At 47.9% G+C, this 20,958-nt stretch overlaps 5 protein-coding genes across 5 annotated transcripts; 3 read left to right on the forward strand and 2 right to left on the reverse strand.

Moving 5' to 3' along the window:
• The first annotated feature begins 901 nt into the window (after window positions 1-901).
• F5J12DRAFT_255214 (uncharacterized protein) lies at window positions 902-1,960 on the forward strand. Its single transcript, XM_051738600.1, has 2 exons — window positions 902-1,273; window positions 1,322-1,960. The coding sequence occupies exon 2, from the start codon at window positions 1,368-1,370 to the stop codon at window positions 1,890-1,892; it is 525 nt and encodes a 174-aa protein (XP_051597912.1). The 5' UTR covers window positions 902-1,273; window positions 1,322-1,367; the 3' UTR covers window positions 1,893-1,960.
• A 1,040-nt stretch (window positions 1,961-3,000) lies between these two features.
• Window positions 3,001-4,254, forward strand: F5J12DRAFT_255251 (uncharacterized protein). Its single transcript, XM_051738601.1, has 3 exons — window positions 3,001-3,661; window positions 3,722-3,844; window positions 3,907-4,254. The coding sequence occupies exons 1-3, from the start codon at window positions 3,035-3,037 to the stop codon at window positions 4,075-4,077; spliced, it is 921 nt and encodes a 306-aa protein (XP_051597913.1). The 5' UTR covers window positions 3,001-3,034; the 3' UTR covers window positions 4,078-4,254.
• Window positions 4,255-5,670: 1,416 nt separating this feature from the next.
• On the reverse strand, window positions 5,671-7,023 carry F5J12DRAFT_845259 (protein-L-isoaspartate O-methyltransferase; the record flags this gene model as incomplete). The annotated part of the gene is made up of 6 exons (XM_051746311.1): window positions 5,671-6,044; window positions 6,099-6,277; window positions 6,333-6,624; window positions 6,689-6,728; window positions 6,780-6,847; window positions 6,903-7,023. Coding segments are annotated over 6 exons (745 nt in total), but the record flags the coding sequence as incomplete, so codon positions are not given.
• Window positions 7,024-7,129: 106 nt separating this feature from the next.
• On the forward strand, window positions 7,130-10,202 carry F5J12DRAFT_845264 (membrane transport protein-domain-containing protein). Its single transcript, XM_051746312.1, is given in 10 exon segments — window positions 7,130-7,215; window positions 7,263-7,419; window positions 7,476-7,587; window positions 7,639-7,813; window positions 7,920-8,071; window positions 8,139-8,482; window positions 8,502-9,267; window positions 9,341-9,390; window positions 9,502-9,627; window positions 9,656-10,202. The coding sequence occupies 10 exon segments, from the start codon at window positions 7,165-7,167 to the stop codon at window positions 9,805-9,807; spliced, it is 2,085 nt and encodes a 694-aa protein (XP_051597915.1). The 5' UTR covers window positions 7,130-7,164; the 3' UTR covers window positions 9,808-10,202.
• A 9,423-nt stretch (window positions 10,203-19,625) lies between these two features.
• On the reverse strand, window positions 19,626-20,083 carry F5J12DRAFT_724022 (uncharacterized protein; the record flags this gene model as incomplete). The annotated part of the gene is made up of 3 exons (XM_051741493.1): window positions 19,626-19,775; window positions 19,821-19,849; window positions 19,903-20,083. The coding sequence occupies 3 exons, from the start codon at window positions 20,081-20,083 to the stop codon at window positions 19,626-19,628; spliced, it is 360 nt and encodes a 119-aa protein (XP_051597916.1).
• Between the last annotated feature and the right edge of the window lie 875 nt (window positions 20,084-20,958).

A 20,958-nucleotide genomic window follows, 5' to 3' on the forward strand; every position in this document is an offset into this window, starting at 1 on the left:
ACGGCTAATCTCTTGTGCGGTGGCGTCTGAATGGTTCTGATGGAGAATTCCCTGTGTGGTCACAGAGTCCTGCCAGAGGTCCGTTCAAACCGATTCCCTTGGACTGTCTGGGCCCCTGGGGGCTAATGCTCTCCACTCATCTTCGCTCAATACTTGGCCGTAATCGCGCACCCCATAGCAGTTCTGGCACTCCGACATACCATTTTCGACTGCACGAAAACGTACGGCTTAACTTTAAGTAATAGCAGATTTCTTTCGACCGTCAAGTTCGGTGAATATTGCCAGCGTATATCGTATGAATGGTAGGGTTCCTTCCACCCGTAATAGTCAGCATTGTTGTATGACTTTTTGTCGTGAGACGCAGTGCGCTCCTGTACCTTAGTTCCCAGGAAATTCACTGCCAGCCCCGTTTGATGTTTCAATGCCTTTTCTTCATCCTTCTCTACGGCGCAGGCGATAAAGATTCCCCACAGGAAGTTCAGCTAGATATCGAAGAACTGGGATCCGATCTGTCTTGTACGGACCACTGGTGTGGCGACTCTGAGCATTGACGATGTGTGGAGATGCTTATATACGCCGGATGCACTGCGGTATTGCTAGGCACGACTGGACCATCCCCTACCGGTTAGTCTCATGTAAATATTCTTGAGCGTATTGAGCAACTTGACATCCATCAGCAAAACCAGAAACAGTGCTTGAGGGTGCTGAAATCGTGCTGTCGCAGTGCCTCTCACACAACCACTTGAGAACTTCTGTCCCTTCATACCAGAGAGGAGGATAGTTGGAGGTGCATAAACGGGGGGCACTCCACTCTTACTTTGTACCTATGGCGGCTTCTGTACCTTGGTGTTTAAGACGTCGGCCGTAAGTTCCGCGTTTGCTCGCACGGTGTGTTCTTCATGTGTGTATAGTGCTAGCCATAAAAAATTGCAGGGGGCGAAATTATTCTTTTTGCAAATCTTCCAGGTACTCGGTGGTTGCGTTCTGGACACCCGAGGGGCATTCAATGGCGGTTCCGCCCCCTGTTGAAATATTTGCAATAGCTGTTGCTGAAGGAAAACAGAGAGCCCTTGCGAGACACTGATAGGCGCCATCAGGTTTCTTGCAAGGGCCAAACTCCGCCGGACATGGGATTGGAGTCTGCTGACAGTGGGATCTCTCGTGGCGAAATATCGTTCACGATCTTTAGGTGCCAAATGCCGTTCCATGGAATCTCTGAACAGTCGGGTTACCCCAATTTTGTAGAATATGTCGGGACACACGCTAACACACGGTGTGTACCTTCTGATCTAATAAGCCGTTTTCTAACCGGTGCAATCAGGCCGAGTGACTCACGTACCCAAAGGACCATCCCCGTGTAGCTGCCTATGATCGCGAGAGACATACGTTGTCCTCGTGCGAGCTGTGCGATTTTGAGCCTGTTCTCGAGTCTGTCTGTAGGAACCAGTCCATTCCCTAGCTTCTGCGGCGCACCACCTATTTTCAGCGCGGACATTATCCCTGCCAGTTATCGAGGAGAACTGGTGCTCATCGGTGACACCAGTAGAAGGCCCTCCGCGGGACACATTGTTCTTTGTGCAATGCCTAGGAGTTCGAGGACGATCTTGCAGGTCCATTCATTTCAATGTCTGCTACTACGAATGTTGTGCCACTGTAGGATTATGCCGGGTGGACCCTACAGCGACATAGCCACGGTACAAGCGAAGGGAGCTCGGCGACACTGCTTTCCCCGACTACCCGTTTTTGGACGTGACCGGACCTTCTGCAAGGCCGGTGCGATTTGCTTTGGGTCAAAGCGTGACACTGAGTTGGCGGGACCACGCTACACCGGCAGATTCCCCGAGAACAACCCTCTCGCGTTCTTCTGGTCAGTTCGAGATTTGGACTGTTGATTTCGTTAGGTTGCTTTGTGAGTATCCGAGTTTCGCAGTCTTCCTTATTTGGTTGTGACAGGCAAGAAGGGTGTGTGGACTGGGTAGCCTCTCTTTATATTCCATCCAAAGCTTTTCTGTTGGTGCACGCTTTGACACCTCGCTCCCAGTATTTAATCTGGGAGCGGCAAGACTGCTCTTTAACTCGCTCCATCATGCATCCCTCCATGCATCTTCCTGTTCTTAGTGACGCTACCGATGACACTCTTGAAGAGCTTCTGACCTTCTTTGGACTCAACCACCCCTCCACTCATACTGTGTCCATCGGCCAGGGCACGGGGCACGCGGGGCACGACAACGCGTACGTAGGACCTAACACGTTAAATCAGACCACAGTGTACGGTGGCATCACTCACTACAATACCTCCGGCAATAGCTTGCCGCAAGATGCACATGGTAGCACGACCTACCACCAGCCCATCCCTGCACATACCTCGCAGTACAGTGACAGCATGCACGGCACCACGTCCAACATGATCCACAGCGGGTACAGCAACACGTTTAACCATCTCGATGTGTCTAACCAGGTTGTCGCATACGGTGGCATCGTGTACGGCAACGCGTCCAACATAGGTGTCCACGATGCGTACGGTAGCGCGGCAAACCATGGTACGGTTGGCCAGTTCTTACCCCCCAATGACTATGGTCAGGTTCTACCCCCGTGCGAGCATGGTACATCTGACCAGATCTTTCTCCCGTACGACAATACGTCCAATGTCACACTGGGCGTCGGTGTCCACAACGCGCACGGTGGCGTAGTGAATTATGATATATCTAACCAGGTCATCGGGTATAGCGGCATTATTCCCAGCAACACGCCCAACGCGGACATTCACGTACCGTTACCCCCTGCACAATATAGTCAGCATCAGTTTGGCTCGCCGGGAGGACACGGCAATACGCCCATCATGGACATCTACGAACCATTACCCCCTGCACAGTACTATCAGTATCAATTTGGCTCGCTCGCCGGGCATGACAACGCATACAACGTGGACCTGCAGGTGCCCCCAGCCTCGGCGCAGTACAATCAATTTGGCTTGCTGGTCGGGGCTGATACTAATGTGGGTTCTCACCTATTAATCCTTGCATTACCTTCTTGAATGACTTTTGACGCACAGAGCACTCCGCCCATGTCCTCGTTCAACCAACTGGCAGTGGTTTCTGTGAATGGTGTGCACGGTCCCCTCATTGCAGCCGAACCTGCATCAGACCCCTACCCCGCAAACGGATTTGGTACTCAAGTTCTGCCATCTTCAGGCAACTATGCGCCATCGAATGACTTGCCCGTGGAAACCGGCGACGTAAATAGCCCCTCTTCGTCTGTGGAATTGGATACTGCGTCACAAGATGTGCCGGGTACACCAGTTTCTCCATCTACCACTGGAAGTGGGGAATTGGATTCGAATACCCCGCCTACCGACGTCCCCGACGGGTCGGGGTATTCAGTGATTCACCAACTCCAAACCAATTTTGTAGAGGATATCATGTTGCTGCCCCTTTACACACCTGAAGACCGCCAGACCTGGACCGTGCGCATAAACAGAGAGGGCAGGAGTGCGGAGCACCACCTTGTCAGGTTCAGACGCAGGGGAGACATCCCTAATTCTCTTTGGGGAGTGCCTATGCTCGACTGCATCAGCCCTCTGTCAAGGCTCTTGTTGGACGCCGAGGAGAGGATAGACTGCCTGGGTGATGGTGGCGAGTCTCATATCTTGCTGAAGATATTGGTACGCAAGCTCCGTAACCCTCTTAAAATTTTCCTTACTTAGATTCCAAACGCGTCTTAGTGGCATGGTTACGAAACAATTGACTATGTTAAACGATTGCCAATTCGCACGTCCGACAACAAAATTGTGACGCGCGTGGAACTCGCCCGCGCCATCGCTCATGAGTTTTTTCAGTTTTGTGAGGTAAGCCACATGATCCTCCTCTGGCGTCATCGTGCGGTCATACCAATCACCGACTTCTCCAGCGGTGTACAAGCGGCGAATATGAATATGTGTCTACGGATCCGCGGTGGGAGATTGGGACCAGGTTTACTTTCGAGAACATCTCACTTGCTTCCATCTGGAACCCAGAGGGCGATATTTGGATTCCCGCCTTTCGCTACCTGATTCCGCGAGACCCGGTAACTCCCACATAATATTCCGGACTCTATCCCATTACACATCATTGGACTCCGTTTTTGCTCTTCATCTTGCGCGTATATGGTGGTATGTATAGCTCATTGGATTATTGTCGTCGCTTTTGCGTTTTTCAACCTCGTATTATTAGCATGTGTATTCCGCCCAGGTAGCATCCCCTCTTTACTAAGTCATGTATTCGATACAATCCCTCATTTTAGCCATATTTAGTGAAGGCAATATATGTGCCAGACGAGCTGAGCTAGTTTTACAGATGGACTATGATGCATGATGACTGACTAGCAAAATAGCTTCGGGCTTCTAGGGGTGTAGTCCTTGGGTTCAGGGCCGATACTGCCTGGAATAATGATTAATGAAGTACCAACGGGTTCGACGCAGTATATTTGGAGTCGCCAAAATGCCCAAACGTTACTTACGTGGAGCCTGGCCTTCGTGTTTCAGGACCTGTGGCTTCGAATTCTTCGTCCGAGTCAGAGCTGGTTTGCTGCTGGCGTTTGCGAGCTGTTCGTGAGCACGTTCCTTGCGGTGCGTGTTGATTCCGCCACCGATTTACAAGGTGGGTTGACGGTAGGAAAAGACACCCACACCAATCTGATACAACTTCAAAGTGAAAAAAATGAAACGAGATGACTCGATCTAATCAGTAGAGAGCTGAGGCATCTGCAACTGGACATAACACAACACCAGGGTCTTCTTCTTCGTCTGTTCCCGATTACTCGCCCCGAAACGGGCAGACACCGTTGCATACGAAGTCGAAGCTGTGTTTCATTGGGTTATGGTCACGGCGAGGTTAGCCCCACGCCACCTGGAGCTCGAAGATCTTGCGGATATTGCTGTCTCCAAAGGAAACGAAATCACACCGTGTACCACTTCTAGGTGGATAGTTAAAAACTGCATCGTGAGGCACGGGTCGAACTCACCCATTTTGAATAAACTCCTAGCATCATCCTCACTACACGAGTCGCAGCCAATCCCAGGAATGCAAGCTGTATATACGGGCTCGCAAACCGGGATATTTTCGTTTTCCGCTAGTAGCATAGCAATCAGTTCAGGGAGCTCACGAACTGAGAGAATATCCGTCGGATGTCGAGCGGTCCTCTACTTATTGACGAGATTGACGTTGGGGCTATATGACACATGGCAAACCTGTAGTTCAGGGGGTACATCGGGCATTGACTCACATGGGGCTCGCTTCAGAGAGACTCGAAAAAACGAGAACTTGCAGCTGGAGAAGATCTGTCCCGAACGGCGATAATGGAGAGCGGTGACCCAAAGGAGAAACCTTACATTCGAAAAACTGGTTGTCTATTGGCCCGAGTTCGTTTTCAATAATGAAACGCGATAGGATCGAGCAGCTGAATAAAGGTCACCGTTTGAATGGTGGAAAGTATTGGGAATGAGGATCTACATGTCTCGTAAGCCTTGGCTTCAACGTCATATGCTGAAGCTTAATTGATGGATTCACAGACCACCGCAAAAGCACTGTCAATCAAGTCCTGGACTTCGCTGGTCCTAGGCATGTCTTCGGTGACGTCAACGTGACACATCTCGTACAAGGGTCAATGGCTCCCAAACAACAAATTAGTAACTCGAGTCGTGTATCCCTAAACAACTCCTAAACTATTAGATGAGCTGACCAATACATCAATCACTAGTAAATACTTATTCTACCCAGTAATTTCATTGAAGGTTGTCTCAACTTGCCTAACTTGCCTCATACATGTACGGTCACTAGTTAAACAGAGATACACCGGTTGCTCGGGTTGACAGTAGGTAATAGCTACCGATAGATGATATCAGCTGAAAGATACAGGAAAGATACAGAATAGTCCGCTGTCGAGAATGCTAAACAACGTTGGAATAGTGTACACAAGCCAGCGAGGTCCATGTGATACATCTTTGATTAGGGTGACCTCCAAGCTTACACCCCGTTTGTCTGCCTGTCCGGATCGGTGAGTGGGACATACTACCGCACGACGAGTCAGCATGCACACCGACCGCAAGCCATACATGCACGTACCATGACGCCCATGAGTTCGTGTTTCCTAACGTGCCCAGAGACCGTCTTCTCGACTTCCCAAATAGACTGAGAGTAGACGCCGACCGGGATGAACATCTTTCCTGGGGCTTTAAGTTGGTCGATGAGTGCCTGAGGGAGAATAGGTGCAGCCGCTCCGACGTGGATCGCATCATACGGAGCTATCGAAAGACAGTGAGGAGAATTCTACGGGACGTGACAAGAGCAATGACGCACCGGCGGGTACATACCCCTGCCTTCCATCTCCCAAGATCAGTTCAATCCTGCCGTCCTGCAATGCGTTGCCAAGCCCGTCACGCTCGAGGTTGTACTTTGACCGTTCTACAAGTTCAGGGATGTGATCTATCCCAATGACTTTCCCCTGAGGCGGGTTTGGGTTATCAGGAGAAGGCGAGGGGGAGACGAGGTGATGCAGGACGGCAGCCAGATATCCCGAACCGCTGCCTACGTCGAGAACGGTGGCTCCAGGTTGGATGTATTGAAGCAAGTTCTCCAATGCGTGAGCGTGCTGTGATTATGGATGAATGTGGCGTCACGAGGGAGAAAGGGGGAAAGAGAGAGAACGAGAATACCATGTGAGGAGCAGATATGGTGGCGCCGTGCCCGATGGACCTGTGTGAGCACGTCAATGAGAGAATGTTCGAGGAAAAAAAGAATACGGACTGCGGAGAATCTTGGTATGCATCGCCTGGCCGAAGGACATAGTTGGCCCTGTCGACCTTGGCCATGGCCTGACAGCTGGTGGATGAGCCAGTGAGTCTGCTACGCGGATGGCAGTGAACGTACGTCCGTGACCCTTTCTGAGGTTAGAATGCCCTGTCGAGCCAGATTGCGTATCAGCTCGTTGTTCGACTTTCCACTGCACCTCCAGGCCATCACGTCTGACAGGAGAGACCCAAGACACATTGCTGGTAATGACGTCAGCCTCATATATTCATCTCCCCTGGCGAGGCAGCACAGCCACTGTCGCACGCATTCGCCATCTGATCCCGTACGTAAGCCTAACGGTACTTCATTTCGTTCCGTAAGGTGGGTGTGTCAGTGCACAATGCCTATCGTAAACACACCCATCTTGCCGCTCCTCTACACCGTATTCCAGGTATTCTCTCTTACATTGTAGTGTACCAGTCTGACTTTGGTTTGCAGTCAATATTCCAGGTGTTTCTATTGTGCCTTACTGGCTTTTATCTCTCCTGGAAGGGTATCGCAGACAAACGAATCCAGAGGGCGCTCAACAACATCAACATATGCCTATTCACTCCTGCGCTACTCTTCTCGAAAGTAGCCTTCTTTCTTACTCTAGGCATGTCCCCTCCGTCTCAAGTCGTCGTTGCGATGTTGCTGACTTCTGCCGTGAAGAGAAACTACGCGAGTTGTGGGTCATCCCAATCTTTTTCTTGCTGATATGCGGATTGTCTGGTCTTATCGCCAATGGACTCGCTAAAACGTGCCGTCTTAAACGATCCCAAAGGTGCGCTCACTATTCCCTTGCATTCACCCTGCACTCTCATCTTGTGGGAAGAAATTTTGCTGTTGCCGCATCCATATTCATGAACTCCAACTCTCTCCCTGTTGCGTTGATGCAATCGCTCGTCGCCACCGTCCCGGGGTTGAAGTGGACACCCGAAGACGACCAAGACGCCATGTTCGGCAGAGCGCTCACTTATCTCGTTGTCTTTAGTACCCTTGGCATGATGGTGAGCCTTGCGTGCTTGGCGTTTCATCCACGTGCTCGACTATCTTCAATTCACTGTCTTCGATGCGCCATGGCGACAATATTTCGTTTCTCACGTCCGTCCACAGCTTCGGTGGAGTTATGGTGTCTGGTTACTCTCGCATGAAGATACGGAAGAACCCGAGCTGATTGGTGACGTCGCGTCAGGGCACCTAGACAGATCGGGCACGAACAACAAGATACGGGTACAGAGTCCGACACTGGACGCTGAACTTCGTCGGTCAGCCCGGAGCACCCTCCGTACGCAACTTTACGCCCATGTTCCTCACGCCGGTTTCGGCGACGAGGCTTTCCGACTCGTCGCTATTCCATACCCCATCGGACTCCGACCTCGAATCAGATTCGGACGAGAGACTCGTCATTCGTTCGCCTCCCGGGCCATCGCGTCTCTCCAATACCGCGTATACCCCGACTTCCCACGACAATGCCGCCGATGTACACGCTCGTCGAAATGTAGTTACGCAACGGTTCCCTTCGGATCACACCTCCCTATCCCAGCATTTACGCACCCTTGTGCACCGGATCCGCACTCGTCGCATATGCATGCCATCTCTACCACCTCCTCTCTTCGCATCCCTCTTCGCACTCCTGTTTACATTTCCACCGTTTCAGGCGATTCTCAAAAGCGACAGTGATGCTCCCCGTGAAAGGCGCACTGAACAGCGCAGGAGCGTGTAGTGTTCCCCTGACGTTGGTCGTGCTTGGGGGATGGTTTTGGGAGGATAATGGAAAGGAAGGGGATGATGCTAAACGAGGACATGGGAGTGGAGCCGGTGATGGTAGAACGACCGAGCGTGCAGGACACAGAACACGGAGCCCAGGTGTACCCAGAGGGGATGACGACGAGGGCGAGCCCGAAGAGGACGGAATCGAATGCGAGCTTAGAGAAGATCATAACAACATTCCCTCACAGACACGTCACCGGCAAGTTCTCACATCCGAAAGCGCCGAATGCCTCACTGCTCGCGATCGCGCGCAAGGACAGGCGCAGCATGGTGGTGACCTCTGGGACAGCAGCAACATCTCCCAGTCTCCGTCGTCATCATCGCTGTTCAGCGTGTTACAGGATATGTGGAAGATGACCCCCATTAGTAGTGGGAGACAGAGACGGAGGGGGCCTATCCGTCTTGCAGATGACGATGATGAACGGGATCATGAAGCAGATGTCGAAGTGGGAGACCATATAATATGGCGTATGCATTCGTCTACGAGTCTTAAAGGGCAACAGACAGTCGGCCGTGTCAACAATCCTGCCGGACGACGGCAACCTATTCGTCCCACACCTCCAGGCGAAACAACCACCATCGTCGTCACCCTAATATCCCGAATGATCCTCACGCCGCTTCTTGTTCTTCCTCTGATGGCTTTCTTCACAATACGGGGCGAAGGAGATGGTGGCATCAAGGTATTCGACGAGTACGTGTTTTTTCTTCCTTTCTTCGTCACGTGTCGTTATCGGGTGCTCATGTGTGATCGTGCATTTCATCAGTCCCGTGTTCGTCATAGTAATGGTTCTACTGATTGCGTCACCACCTGCAGGTGACTCTTGCACAAGTTCGTTCATTCATTCAGTATTTCCTCGATCCATCGCTAATCCAACTGTGCGCTTCCTATATCATAGCTCTCGCAAAGAGCCGCAGCAATGTCAAGGCCCAAACCCAAAGCTCGAGGTCGCACCTGCAACCATTGTGTTAACTTCTGTAGCACTATCCCAACTACCAGGCCCTACACCTTCCGCAGGACCAGCTCCTACCCCATCTAACACATCCACTGCAGGTACCAACGCCAGTGTCTCCTCCACTAGTACCCACAGCATCCACCGAAGTGGCATCGTCTGAGGCGAATTCATCGTTTGAGCGTCTCATCTCCCGTACCATCTTTTGGGCCTACTGTGTCGTTACCCCACCGGTGACAATTGGCTGTGTAATGGTCGGGATGATCTTTATGTCATTGTGATAATGCTGTCGTCTCGTGTGGTACCGCGCCTCGCGTTCGACATTCGTGAATTACTGGGGGGAGAGGAGGGAAGTAGGCAAGTTCATGCAAGAAGCCCTAGTGCATTATAGTAGTGAGGATGGTGTTCAAAGTTCAACCGCCATAGACCAACTGATTAATGTGATACATAAGTCTTGTTCTCTCTTGTTCGTCCCAATCTTGCACCTCTCGGGTGTACATGTGGATGTATATCATCAGGAAATCAACCAAATTCCATCCGTGCTTTTCGTGGAATTATTTGTCTATTTCAACTATTATGGTTATTTCTGGCCACACCCAATACAGACTAAGTTTAGAGTAGTCAAGATACATAGTAGTAGTAGCAGTAAAGGAAGTGTTACTCCACACCATATACCATATGTGCAGGAGTCTTGGTTCATTTAGTACTTGAGTCATATAAGGATCACTAGTGACATATACTGCCTAACATCTAACTGCTTCTCAGGTTCACATCCCAGATGGTTGGCCACACAGTCATTCTAACAACTTTTGAGTGCTGTCTGCAAGTGCTTGCTCACTGAGTCATTGCCTTTTACCTGTGCCCACCATAGTTGAAGTACATGCATTCATCAAAAGAGAACTCTTATCTCAGAGGTGTTCAAGCAACTCTTGTTATGCAGATGAGAATCAGGCAAGTGTGATGCAGGTGGCATGTGGAAGGAGGGAGATGAGCAAGATGGAACAGGGGTGTGTCATTCAGAAGATGGACCACTGATAATGTTCTGATGAATGAGGTAACAAAATTCCAAAAATGCTCAAAACATGAAGACAATGTATTGTGGAACATGACCTTCAATTGCTGTGAAGTAAATCTGTGAAGGTTTTGTAGGATGATGAGCTGCAGGATTGTCAAGTCTATAGAAAGGAATATACTGTAGGTAGGTAAGTAAGTGTTCCAATATAATGAATGGAAGGAGTCTCACCTCAGACTTCAAGTTGGTTGAAGCTGAGGTGCAGTAAGAAAAATAAACTGCTAAGTGTCCGCTTTTGGATTATGTAATGCTGTGCTCAGTGAACCACAACTAAGGTAAAAGTGATAAACTCCAACAGAAGGATGGGTCAATAATCACACAAAGGAAATTTGGATGAGGCATCTTCACAAGGCCCTTGGAATTATCACCAGTCCACTGTGTGTTGCCCTTGAGGGCATAGAAATATCTGTAGTGAATAATCTACTGATATATTGGATATACCTGTAGGCAACTACAGGGAGTCAGTAAGTAGAATACTGCTAATGAATGGTAATCTTACCCTTGGTAGTGAACAATCTACTGAGGGAACAGTGTAATGACTATGTAGTAAGTGTGCTCTAATGGCTTATGTAAACAGCCAAACATTGCACCAAAGTAAGCAGAACACAGGGGAGAGTATATCTCCAACAGAGGGAAATGCTGCAGCCCAGTAAATGAGGCAACAGCTGTGATCCTGGAACACCATGAAGTAGATATAAATATTGATTGAAATCATGCACCACCAGTCAATCTTCTCCAAGACTTTCTCTGCCTCTGTCTTCCTGTTATGCTTCTGTCAGGGGTTTTTCCTTTTTCAACTTCTCGCAGTCATGTGCATCACGTGCCTTGTCATGTCCCTCATAATTGTTGCCATCCTAGGGGCTCATATGTTGAATGGATCCTTTGGCTCACCTGCTGTCAAGGTATTTCCAATACCTGTCAACTTCACAGCCTCATGATCCAGTATTCCACCACCCTCTCTGATGGATGACTTGTTTCCTTCTAGTTCTGGTGACTCTGTCTGACTCATTTATGTTGCTCACATGTTGTACTATAGTTCCGGTGTCTGGCTCCCTGCTGTGCATTGATCGCATAGCCAGTATAGCCTTTGCTCCCCTTACTACCCCCACCTCTGACACCATATGACTCTTATCTATTTCACTGATTGTTCTGTTGATTACTGTGGATACACATCATGACTGGTATGGTACTCATACTTAGAGGTATATAAACATGTGTACTTTACCTTGTATCCTCAGTTTTTTGATAGCTTGCAACTCAGCTAACTTCCTTCTCTTTCATCCTTGTTCTTTCTCCATGTGACTACCTCAACAGATTGTCAGAAGACAGAACCTTTGTCAGACCTCAGAGATAACTGAGCCATAGGGGTTACAATACATTCAGCCCATAGACTCCCCCTCACATGCTTCATGCCTATTCCATTTGAAGAAGTCACCATGCTTGGGCATAACAAAATCAAAAAACTCTGCACAGCTTTTGGGACTCATCAACCTCTTTGCACAAAGTCTACTCATCCCTGGTTACTGAACTTCAACAAACCAACCCTTGTTTAAACTTGCACTAGGCTCGTTGCTCTCCCTACATGTAAAGACTGACTTGCCTCTGTCCCACTACTTGAGTAACAACATCGAGAAGCACCCCTCTACCCTCAATCAAATCCACTGCTCTACAGGCAGCCATTAGGCTTTAATAGATCACCTCCCTAGAGTCAGCACTTGTGTCTCCCTATGCATAAAGCCACTCACGCATCCTCCACCCCACTATGCTGACAGGTTTCTTTCAAGAAATAAATCCTCCCTCATCCTTCATTGTCACTATCTGTAAAAGTGTCTAACCTGCAGAGGTCGGGACCACCAGTTCCTCCTTGACCTAATCCCCTTGGGCTCAGAAGGAATCCTCCTCTCCCACCCATCCCTTTAGGACAACTCAGTCCTTTGGTTACCTTGACAAATCCTCAGTTATCTTACCTGTCCTGGTTTAGGGAATCAGAAGTCATGCTTAGTTCAGAAGAAGAAGACAATCAGAAGTCTGAGACTTCTTTCAGATCAGTCCTCAAAGAAGAACAAGAAGCTTGCATCAAAGAAATGTCCATGACGATCAGTCATGGAGAGTCTGCTCCTGAGATGCCTACAAGGACCTTCTCAGAAGAGGAGCTGAGACAAAGGTTGGAAGACCAAAGGCTCACTATGGCAGAAGAGCTACAAAGAGTTATGCATGCCAGGAGTAGTGACCCCTTTCCAACAGGAATGCCTATGGACTTGGCATTATGTGAATGGTATCAGAGGAACTTCTGAAAGGTAATTCCCCCAGAGGTCCCCATTGGTGGGTCCAGTAAGGGTAAGGCCCCAGCTGACCCTGATGACACATATGATTGCTGCCCACCCAACAGAGGTTGGGAGTTTAATGTCGGGTGTCCCAGAGAATACAATGGAAGCCACAATGGGCTTCAGACCTGGGTTACGCAGGTCGAAGGTTATTTGAACCTGAACAAGCATGTCTATAATTTGGAGTCACTCAAGATCTCGTTTGTGCTCACCTATATGACCAAAGGCACAGCCATTTTGTTCACCAAAAATTATCAAAATGAAAACAAGCTTCTAGATGGAACAATCTACTACACTGATACCTTCCAGAGGTTCATGGAACATCTTAAAGCTACTTTCGAATCAGGTGATCAGACCACTTTGGCAATTCTATGCCTTTTGGATATTCAACAAGGCAAATGCGAACTCGAGGCCCACATCGCTGAATTTACTGGGCTTGTTAACAAGGCTCAACTCAAAGAAGAATCATGTGAAGCAGGGATCTTCTTCAGAAAAGGACTGCAAAAAGAATATTGCGATTGGGTCCTCAACTCTGGACATGCCCCTTCCACAGTTATTGAGTGGATACAGTGCATGGGAGAAGTGAGAACTGCCATCGCTATGAAGCATATCCTAGAAGGGAAGGAATCTCAGTATGAAAGAAAGTTCATTGATTACTGCAGAGGTTCCCGAGATCCTGATGCGATGGACATTGACAAACACAAATGGAATGTTAGATGTTCCAGTTCAGAAATTAAATGCTTCAATTGTGGAGCTGATGGTCACTACAAGCATGACTGTAAAGTCAAGGTAAAAACTCAACTATCCAATGTCTGCATTGTCCTCTCAGAGGATGGAATGAAGACCACTTATGTCAGAGATTGTGAAGCAAATGTGGAGGAATGGAAGTTGTTGGGGTTTTAAAGGGGACTGATGAATCTCCTGCATCAGTCAGTCCTGTTGCAATTTTGTCTGCTAAATGTACTTCTATAGATGATGAATCAAATATGCAAATTCGTTCTCCCCTTGGACTGGTCATACTACTGGACTTCAAGGCAGGAATTTGGGCCTGTATTGACTCAGGCACTGAGGTTTCCCTCATCTTGGAACACATGGTACAGAAACTTGGAATCCCAACTTATTGAGTCAAAAGCAAGTTCAAGACCATGTCATTTACCAGAAAAGATGTTGAGTGGGTCACATGCAAGGTGACCCTGAAGATGGAAATCAAGGAGTGCATCATTCGAGTCAAATGTTATGTTGGACCACTTGTCGGAAAAGATCATGTCCTTCTTGGGATGCCATTTCTAAAGGAGTTCAAACCTCATATGAACTGGGAAACTGGCAAGATTATATGCTGGGATGATGGGTATGTGTATCCCGAAGGGTCTGACTATTTTGTCAAACAGGTAGTGTCTTTGGACATGGGCAGTATGAAGGAATCTTCCAGTCTGTCCCTGGAAGTGGTAAAACCAGAAATGGGTGAAACTCCCATTGTTATTAATAAAACTACTCTGTCCACAGAACTAGAAGCCACCTTGGTGATTGATAAAGAGGAAGTCAAGCTTCCTGAAATTTACAAGGAGTTTGCCAAGGTGTTTGCAGAGGACAACATCCCACTCCCAGCCCATTGGCCAGGTCTAGACCACAAAATCTGCTTATGAGAAGATTTCAAACCAAAGAAGGCAGCAGTGTATCCCATGTCCCCTGACAAACTAAAGGTACTAGACAAGTTCTTGGAAGAGAACCTTGCTTGCAAAAAGATTCGACTGTCCACATCACCACAAGCAGCACCAGTGTTTTTCATTGCAAAGAAAGATGAGAAGAAATGGTTAATTCAAGACTACTGATATCTCAATTCTTTCATGATTCCAGATGCTCACCCTTTACCAAATGCACAGGCTTTGTTTGACAAGTTAGTTGAATCAAAATATTACACCGAGTTTGACATTTGATGGGGATTCACTAACCTTAGGGTTAAAGAAGGAGATGAGTGGAAAGGAGCCTTTATTACTCATCACGGACTTTTCAAGCCAATGGTAATGTTCTTTGGCCAGTGTAACTCACCTCCTTCCTTCCAAAGGTACATGGATCGCACTTTCGACTCTCAGAGAGGAAAGCAGGTAGGCTATATGGATGACATAGTGATCCATGCCAAGACAAGAGAAGAACTTTGAACTCATGTTTGCAAGTTCCTACAGATATGCCAGAAAGAAGGTCTTCACCTCAAGATTAGCAAATGTGTCTTTGAGGCTGAAGAAATTGAATTCCTTGGAATGATAATAGGAAAAGGGTGTATGGAAACTTTGCTGACAAAGACTGATGCTATCAGTACTTGGGAAGCCCCTGACAATCTCACTGGGCTTCATCAATTCCTCAGGTTCTGTAACTTCTACTGCAAATTCATCCCTTCCTTCTCAAGTGTTGCTTGCCCCCTCCATGACCTTACCAAAAAAGGGGTCTCATACCAGTGGACACCCACACACAATGCTGTGTTCAAAAAGTTAAAGTCTTTGTTATGCTCCTCTCCAGTCCTCACTATCCCTGACTTCTCAAAGCCATTCACTCTGTTCACAGATGCTTCGAAGCTCGGAACTGGTGTGGTGCTCGCCCAGAAAGGAGATGACAATGAGTGGCACCCATGCTTGTACCTGTTGCAGTCCCTGGTTGGTGCCAAGCAACAGTACCAGGTCTATGACCTTGAGATGCTTGCCATCATTCACACTCTCAAGGCTTTCTGCCCTTACCTCCTTTCTCCCATTGAACTGACTGTGGTCTTTACGGATCACAAGAACTTGGAGTACTACCAAGAGCCTCAACAGCTCACCCCTTGGCAGGCCCACTGGGCCACTACTATTCAATCCTACCCTATCCGGTTCTCCTGGCAGGCTGGTTGCCTGCAGGTCCTGGCTGACACTCTTTCCTACAAAGGCACCCTAGAGGAGCCTGCCCCAGTGGCCATGGTCCTTCCCCCAGACCTTTGGCTTTCAGAGGGGGTGGGTCCCCAGATTCACCTTGTTTCACCCTCTTTTTCCATAACGAAAATACAAAAACAACTAAAAATCAACCAACTCTGCTGAATCAGACAACTCCCTGCATGGATAATGCATTCCAAAAAGCACCTGACTAAACTGTATTCTCACCTGCATGAGGAAAAACCAAAGGAGAATAGGCTGCCTGACGCTCACCCTTTGAGGAAACAAGTAAAAGGAGCAAAAGGGGTCTATGCAATATCTGTGGACCTGTATGAGCATGTCAAGAACAACAAATCAAAGGACTCAACAGGTCCAGAACCTAAAGATAATGTCACCATGGCAGAGGATGGAACAAAATGGTTCAGAATGACACAGTTATACATTCCCCCTGAATATCACTGCCATTGCATGTGCTCATATCATGACCACAAGTCTGCCAGACACCTTGGACAGAAGGCAATGTTTGCAAAAATGCGAAAGGAAGTATGGTGGGAAGGTATGGGAAAGGACATTAAAGCTTACGTGGCAGGTTGCCCGACATGCCAGACCACCAAGGTCATCACTCATCTGCCAATGCCACCCATTGTCCCTCACAAAACCCCTAAAACTGTGTTCCCCTTTCAGCAAATATCTATGGATCTCATCACGGATCTCCCAGTCTCAGGAGAACAAAAATATGATTCAATTCTCACGGTTGTCGATCAGGGCCTTACAAAGGCCACTCTGTTCATTCTGTGTCACACAACTATTGACTCCGTCAGGATTGCCTGACTCTTCCATCAGTTCATTTATTCCCAATATGGAGTCCCAGAGTCAGTAATCTCAGATCAAGGACTGCAGTTCATGTCATCATTTACCAAGGAACTCTACAAAGCAATAGGGGTGAAGACCAAACTCTTGACAGGATATCACCCCCAGACTAACGGAGAAAGTGAATGCATAAATCAAGAGGTAGAGGGATATTTATGGCTCTACTGTGCAGAAGCCCCTAATTTGTGGGCTGCAAAACTCCCCTCTGCTCAGTTTGCTCACAACTCCCATGTTCATTTGGTCCACCAAATGACCCCCTTTTTGCTACTCCTTGGATATGATCCTTCTCCTTACCTGGAAGTCTGGCTAACTGTGGTTCCCTCGGTGGATGAAAGATTGGAAAGGCTGGCCTCAAACTGCAATGTTGCCATTCTTGCTCACTGGAAAGCACAGGACCTGATGTGTTCATGCTCAAAAGGTTCTTATGTTGTGCCCAAGGAAGGAGATCAAGTTCTCCTGGATACTGGGCACCTTTGCATCAAAAACCAGTGTGACAAGATTGTGCCCCAATGTCTCAGGCCATTCACAGTGATCCAGGTCATATTGCCTGTCACCTTCCATCTGGAACTGCCTCCAACATGGAAGGTACATCCTGTGTTCCATGCTTCTCAGATCTTTCCTTTCACCAAAAATGACACTTATGGAGCTGTGCCCGCAGCTCCTCTCCCAGAAATGGTTGATGATGAGATTGAATGGGAGGTCGAGTCAATAATTAATCACAAGGTTGATGGGCACAGAGGTAAACAAAAGTATTTGGTTAAATGGAAAGGGTTCCTGCATTCATCAAATACATGGGAACCCAAGGAACATATAAAGGACCATGCATCAGAGGCCCTTGACCAGTACAAGCTCGCTCACCACCTCAGATAAATGGATTCCCCCTGCTTCATCAACACTGAGAATGACTATGCTGACATCCCCTTCCCCACAGAATCCCTTTACGACCCCACAGACGACAGGCTCATACCCCCCATCACCATCCATGCACCATCCTCTCCCCCAATGTCCCCTGCAGGCATTTATGTCTCTGGGTGCTCCTCACTGCTCTCCCAACCCTGTGCGCTATTGCCCCCTGTCCTCAGGGCTGGTAGACCACATCCACTCAAGGGGTTCTCAGTCAGACACATCCCCGCCCCTACAGCCAGAGTCCCCCTCAGTGAGGACAGTAACTGAAAGGGAAAAGGTAAAGCACACACTCATGATGACCCTGATAGTCCAGCAGCCCCCTCCGGTTCAACTGATGCTCCCAAATCTGCCCACCTTTGCACTGCCAGCTCCACCTATTCTGACAGAGCACACTGCACAGCCCTCAACCTCCTCACATCTGTTGCCCTTGCCAGGCATGACAAGCAGCGATTACCAATCGCAGCAGGTGACTACCTGGACATTGTTAGGGCACTTGACATCTTCCATGACAGGGACGACATTGACAGGTGCTCACCAGAACAGGTTGAGTATTTTAGGCTGTTGTCTCAAATCTACAGAGCAACAGACTTGATCAACTCTGCCATGTCAAAGATCCGAACCCAAAAGCTAAGTGGAACAGCACCACTGTTGGAGGTAATAATGATCAACATGTTGGAGTGAGGGTTGTTGGATATTACTGAAGCCATCACGGGAGGAGCCTATCATCACTTACATAATCAGCAGGTTGGAGAATTCTTAGCACCACCTGCTTCTCACATCCTTGATCAAATCAGGCTGAAGCAAGAGGAACCATCAGCTTCCCTGAAGATAAAAGAAGACATCACGGATCAGGAGAAGGAGCAGAAGTGGTGTGCTGTTGAGTTAGGGTTCATCAACTCTGGAGAACTGTTTAAAGAGGTTGGTGCCTGCCTTGGTATGGGGACTCATAACTCTGCTTGGGAGGTCTTGTTGCAGGATGTGTTGTGGGCTGGAATTCACAAGAACTATCATAATGCTGTCCATGCCTCTGACCCTCTCCCTTCGACTCCCTTCATCCCCATCCCTACAGATCAACTTCACTTCTACCTCAGAGGCCAGTCTCCTGTCCCTGACAGGCACATTCTCCATCAACATGCATGCTACCAGTGCCATTACTTGGGACATTGGTCTTGCCACAACAGATGTAGTTCCCATTATACTCTGGCCCTCAAGGAACCAACAACTCCATTGCCATCATCACCCATCACTGCTTGGACGCGTTCCCACATCTACACTACTCACAGACCCCTTTCCTCTCGCCCCACTAACACACCAGGTACATCCTCAAGGGTCTGAGGACCTTAGAGGGGGGGTGATGTTACACTTCTGTCAGGGGTCTTTCCTTTTTCGACTTCTTGCGGTCACGTGCATCATGTGCCTCGTCACGTCCCTTGTAATTGTTGCCATCCTAGGGGCTTGTATGTTGAATGGATCCTTTGGCTCACCTGCTGTCAAGGTATTTCCAATACCTGTCAACTTCACAGCCTTGTGATCTGGTATTCCACTGCCCTCTCTGATGGATGACTTGTTTCCTTCTAGTTCCGGTGACTCTTTCTGACTCATTTATGTTGCTCACATGTTGTACTATAGTTCCAGTGTCTGGCTCCCTGCTGCACATTGATCATGTAGCTGGTATAGCCTTTGCTCCCCTTACTACCCCCACCTCTGACACTGTATGACTCTTATCTATTTCACTGATTGTTCTGTTGATTACTGTGGATACACATCGTGACTGGTATGGTACTCATACTTAGAGGTATATAAACATGTGTACTTTACCTTGTATCCTCAGTTTTTTGATAGCTTGCAACTCAGCTAACTTCCTTCTCTTTCGTCCTTGTTCTCTCTCCATGTGACTACCTCAACAGATTGCCAGAAGACAGAACCTTTGTCAGACCTCAGAGATAACTGAGCCATAGGGGTTACAATACATTCAGCCTGTAGACTCCCCCTTGCGTGCTTTGTGCCTATTCCATTTGAAGAAGTCACTGTGCTCAGGCATAACACTTCCCATGAACATGGGTGAGGTAGCACTTGACCCAATTGACCAGGTGGTCCTTGAACCCACCTTTGATAAGCTGGTGGAGGATATCTGGTGAAAGCATGCTGTAGATGTCTGCATGTAGAAAATTGTTTGTGAATGGCTGTCTTCAATTAGCAAACAAAAGAAAACACAGGGCCATGCTTACTACTATGTCACCAACAATCCCATGCTTGTCTCATGGTTTATAAAAGTCAAATTCTTTGATCATGGTGTGTTGGCATGTACACAGCAATGGCAGAGTGTGTCATCATCCAGACTCTCCCAGTCTGTGAGGCACTTCAGGCACCAATTCCATATGATACAAGACAACAGAACTTGTTCCTTGTAGTCAGCTCTATAAGCTGCTAGTGCATATGTGATGTGCTGATAGTATTTGTTGCCACATAATATTATTTCTGGGACAATCATGGCAGGTCAAAGTGAACAAAGAATGTGGATTAGCCAAGAGTGGAAAAGCTGCCTTTTGGAATTTCAGAGAGCAGAGGAACTGGCATGTTATCTGGTGGCTAATCATCAGTAAATCACTTTGTGTGCTGGCAGTCCTAGGGAATCTGTCCAGTGCTGGACATCTCTGGACAGCTCTGGACAGCAAAAAGCGATTTACTGATGATGTTAGATTTGGGAATTTGCTTGCAGTTTTCATGAATTAATGGCCACTACTGTTCCTTACTGTGAGAAACACTTTCCATTTGTGGGTCTTCAAGACCACAATACTTAGTCATTTGTATGCTACAATACAGCACAGTAATTTTTATTGTTTCTAATGTTTCACTCATATACTTAATGATATAAGGTCTTGCACTAAGACTGTGCTTGTAGTTTTGACACCAGGTTCAACACCCATGTCTCATCTTTCATTCCTTACAGCATATTTAGCTTGCTACTGTAGTTACACCACCTCAGACATTTGCCACTCATGCACTCAACTGAAATCTGTACATAGATATCTGGGGTTATGAGCCCCATGCTCTGATAGCCTACAAACATCTCACCTGTTTTTTGATGGTCTCACTGTCACACACCAAAGGTGTTGCAGACATGATTACAGCTGACTCTGCCTAACTCATCAATGAGTTGCACATGATGTGACAAATGGAGATGAAGACTGTAGCCTTCATGCATAGAAGGACTGCTGGATGTTAGCAGTCATGCTTTGCACAAGAACAAGTTGTCAGTGCTAGAGAGAAAAGAGGAAGTGAGTTAAGCACCCATCAAAAATTTGTATTGCCTGTGTATGGCATTCTGGTTTTTGTCATATCTCCACCATTATTAAAGATGCCAAC

The sequence above is a fragment of the Pisolithus orientalis genome (assembly GCF_024613125.1).
Source record: "Pisolithus orientalis strain OTSU chromosome Unknown F5J12scaffold_25, whole genome shotgun sequence".
Classification (NCBI taxonomy): domain Eukaryota; kingdom Fungi; phylum Basidiomycota; class Agaricomycetes; order Boletales; family Pisolithaceae; genus Pisolithus; species Pisolithus orientalis.

Coding starts and splice junctions, on each gene's coding strand:
- F5J12DRAFT_255214 (XM_051738600.1), top strand. CDS start 1,368: ATGATCGCGAGAGACATACGTTGTCCTCGTGCGAGCTGTGCGATTTTG.
- F5J12DRAFT_255251 (XM_051738601.1), top strand. CDS start 3,035: ATGACTTTTGACGCACAGAGCACTCCGCCCATGTCCTCGTTCAACCAA. Junction 3,662..3,721: donor ATATCTTGCTGAAGATATTG/GTACGCAAGCTC, acceptor AACGCGTCTTAG/TGGCATGGTTACGAAACAAT. Junction 3,845..3,906: donor AGTTTTTTCAGTTTTGTGAG/GTAAGCCACATG, acceptor CGACTTCTCCAG/CGGTGTACAAGCGGCGAATA.
- F5J12DRAFT_845264 (XM_051746312.1), top strand. CDS start 7,165: ATGCCTATCGTAAACACACCCATCTTGCCGCTCCTCTACACCGTATTC. Junction 9,391..9,501: donor GATTGCGTCACCACCTGCAG/GTGACTCTTGCA, acceptor AGCAATGTCAAG/GCCCAAACCCAAAGCTCGAG. Junction 9,628..9,655: donor ATCTAACACATCCACTGCAG/GTACCAACGCCA, acceptor CTCCTCCACTAG/TACCCACAGCATCCACCGAA.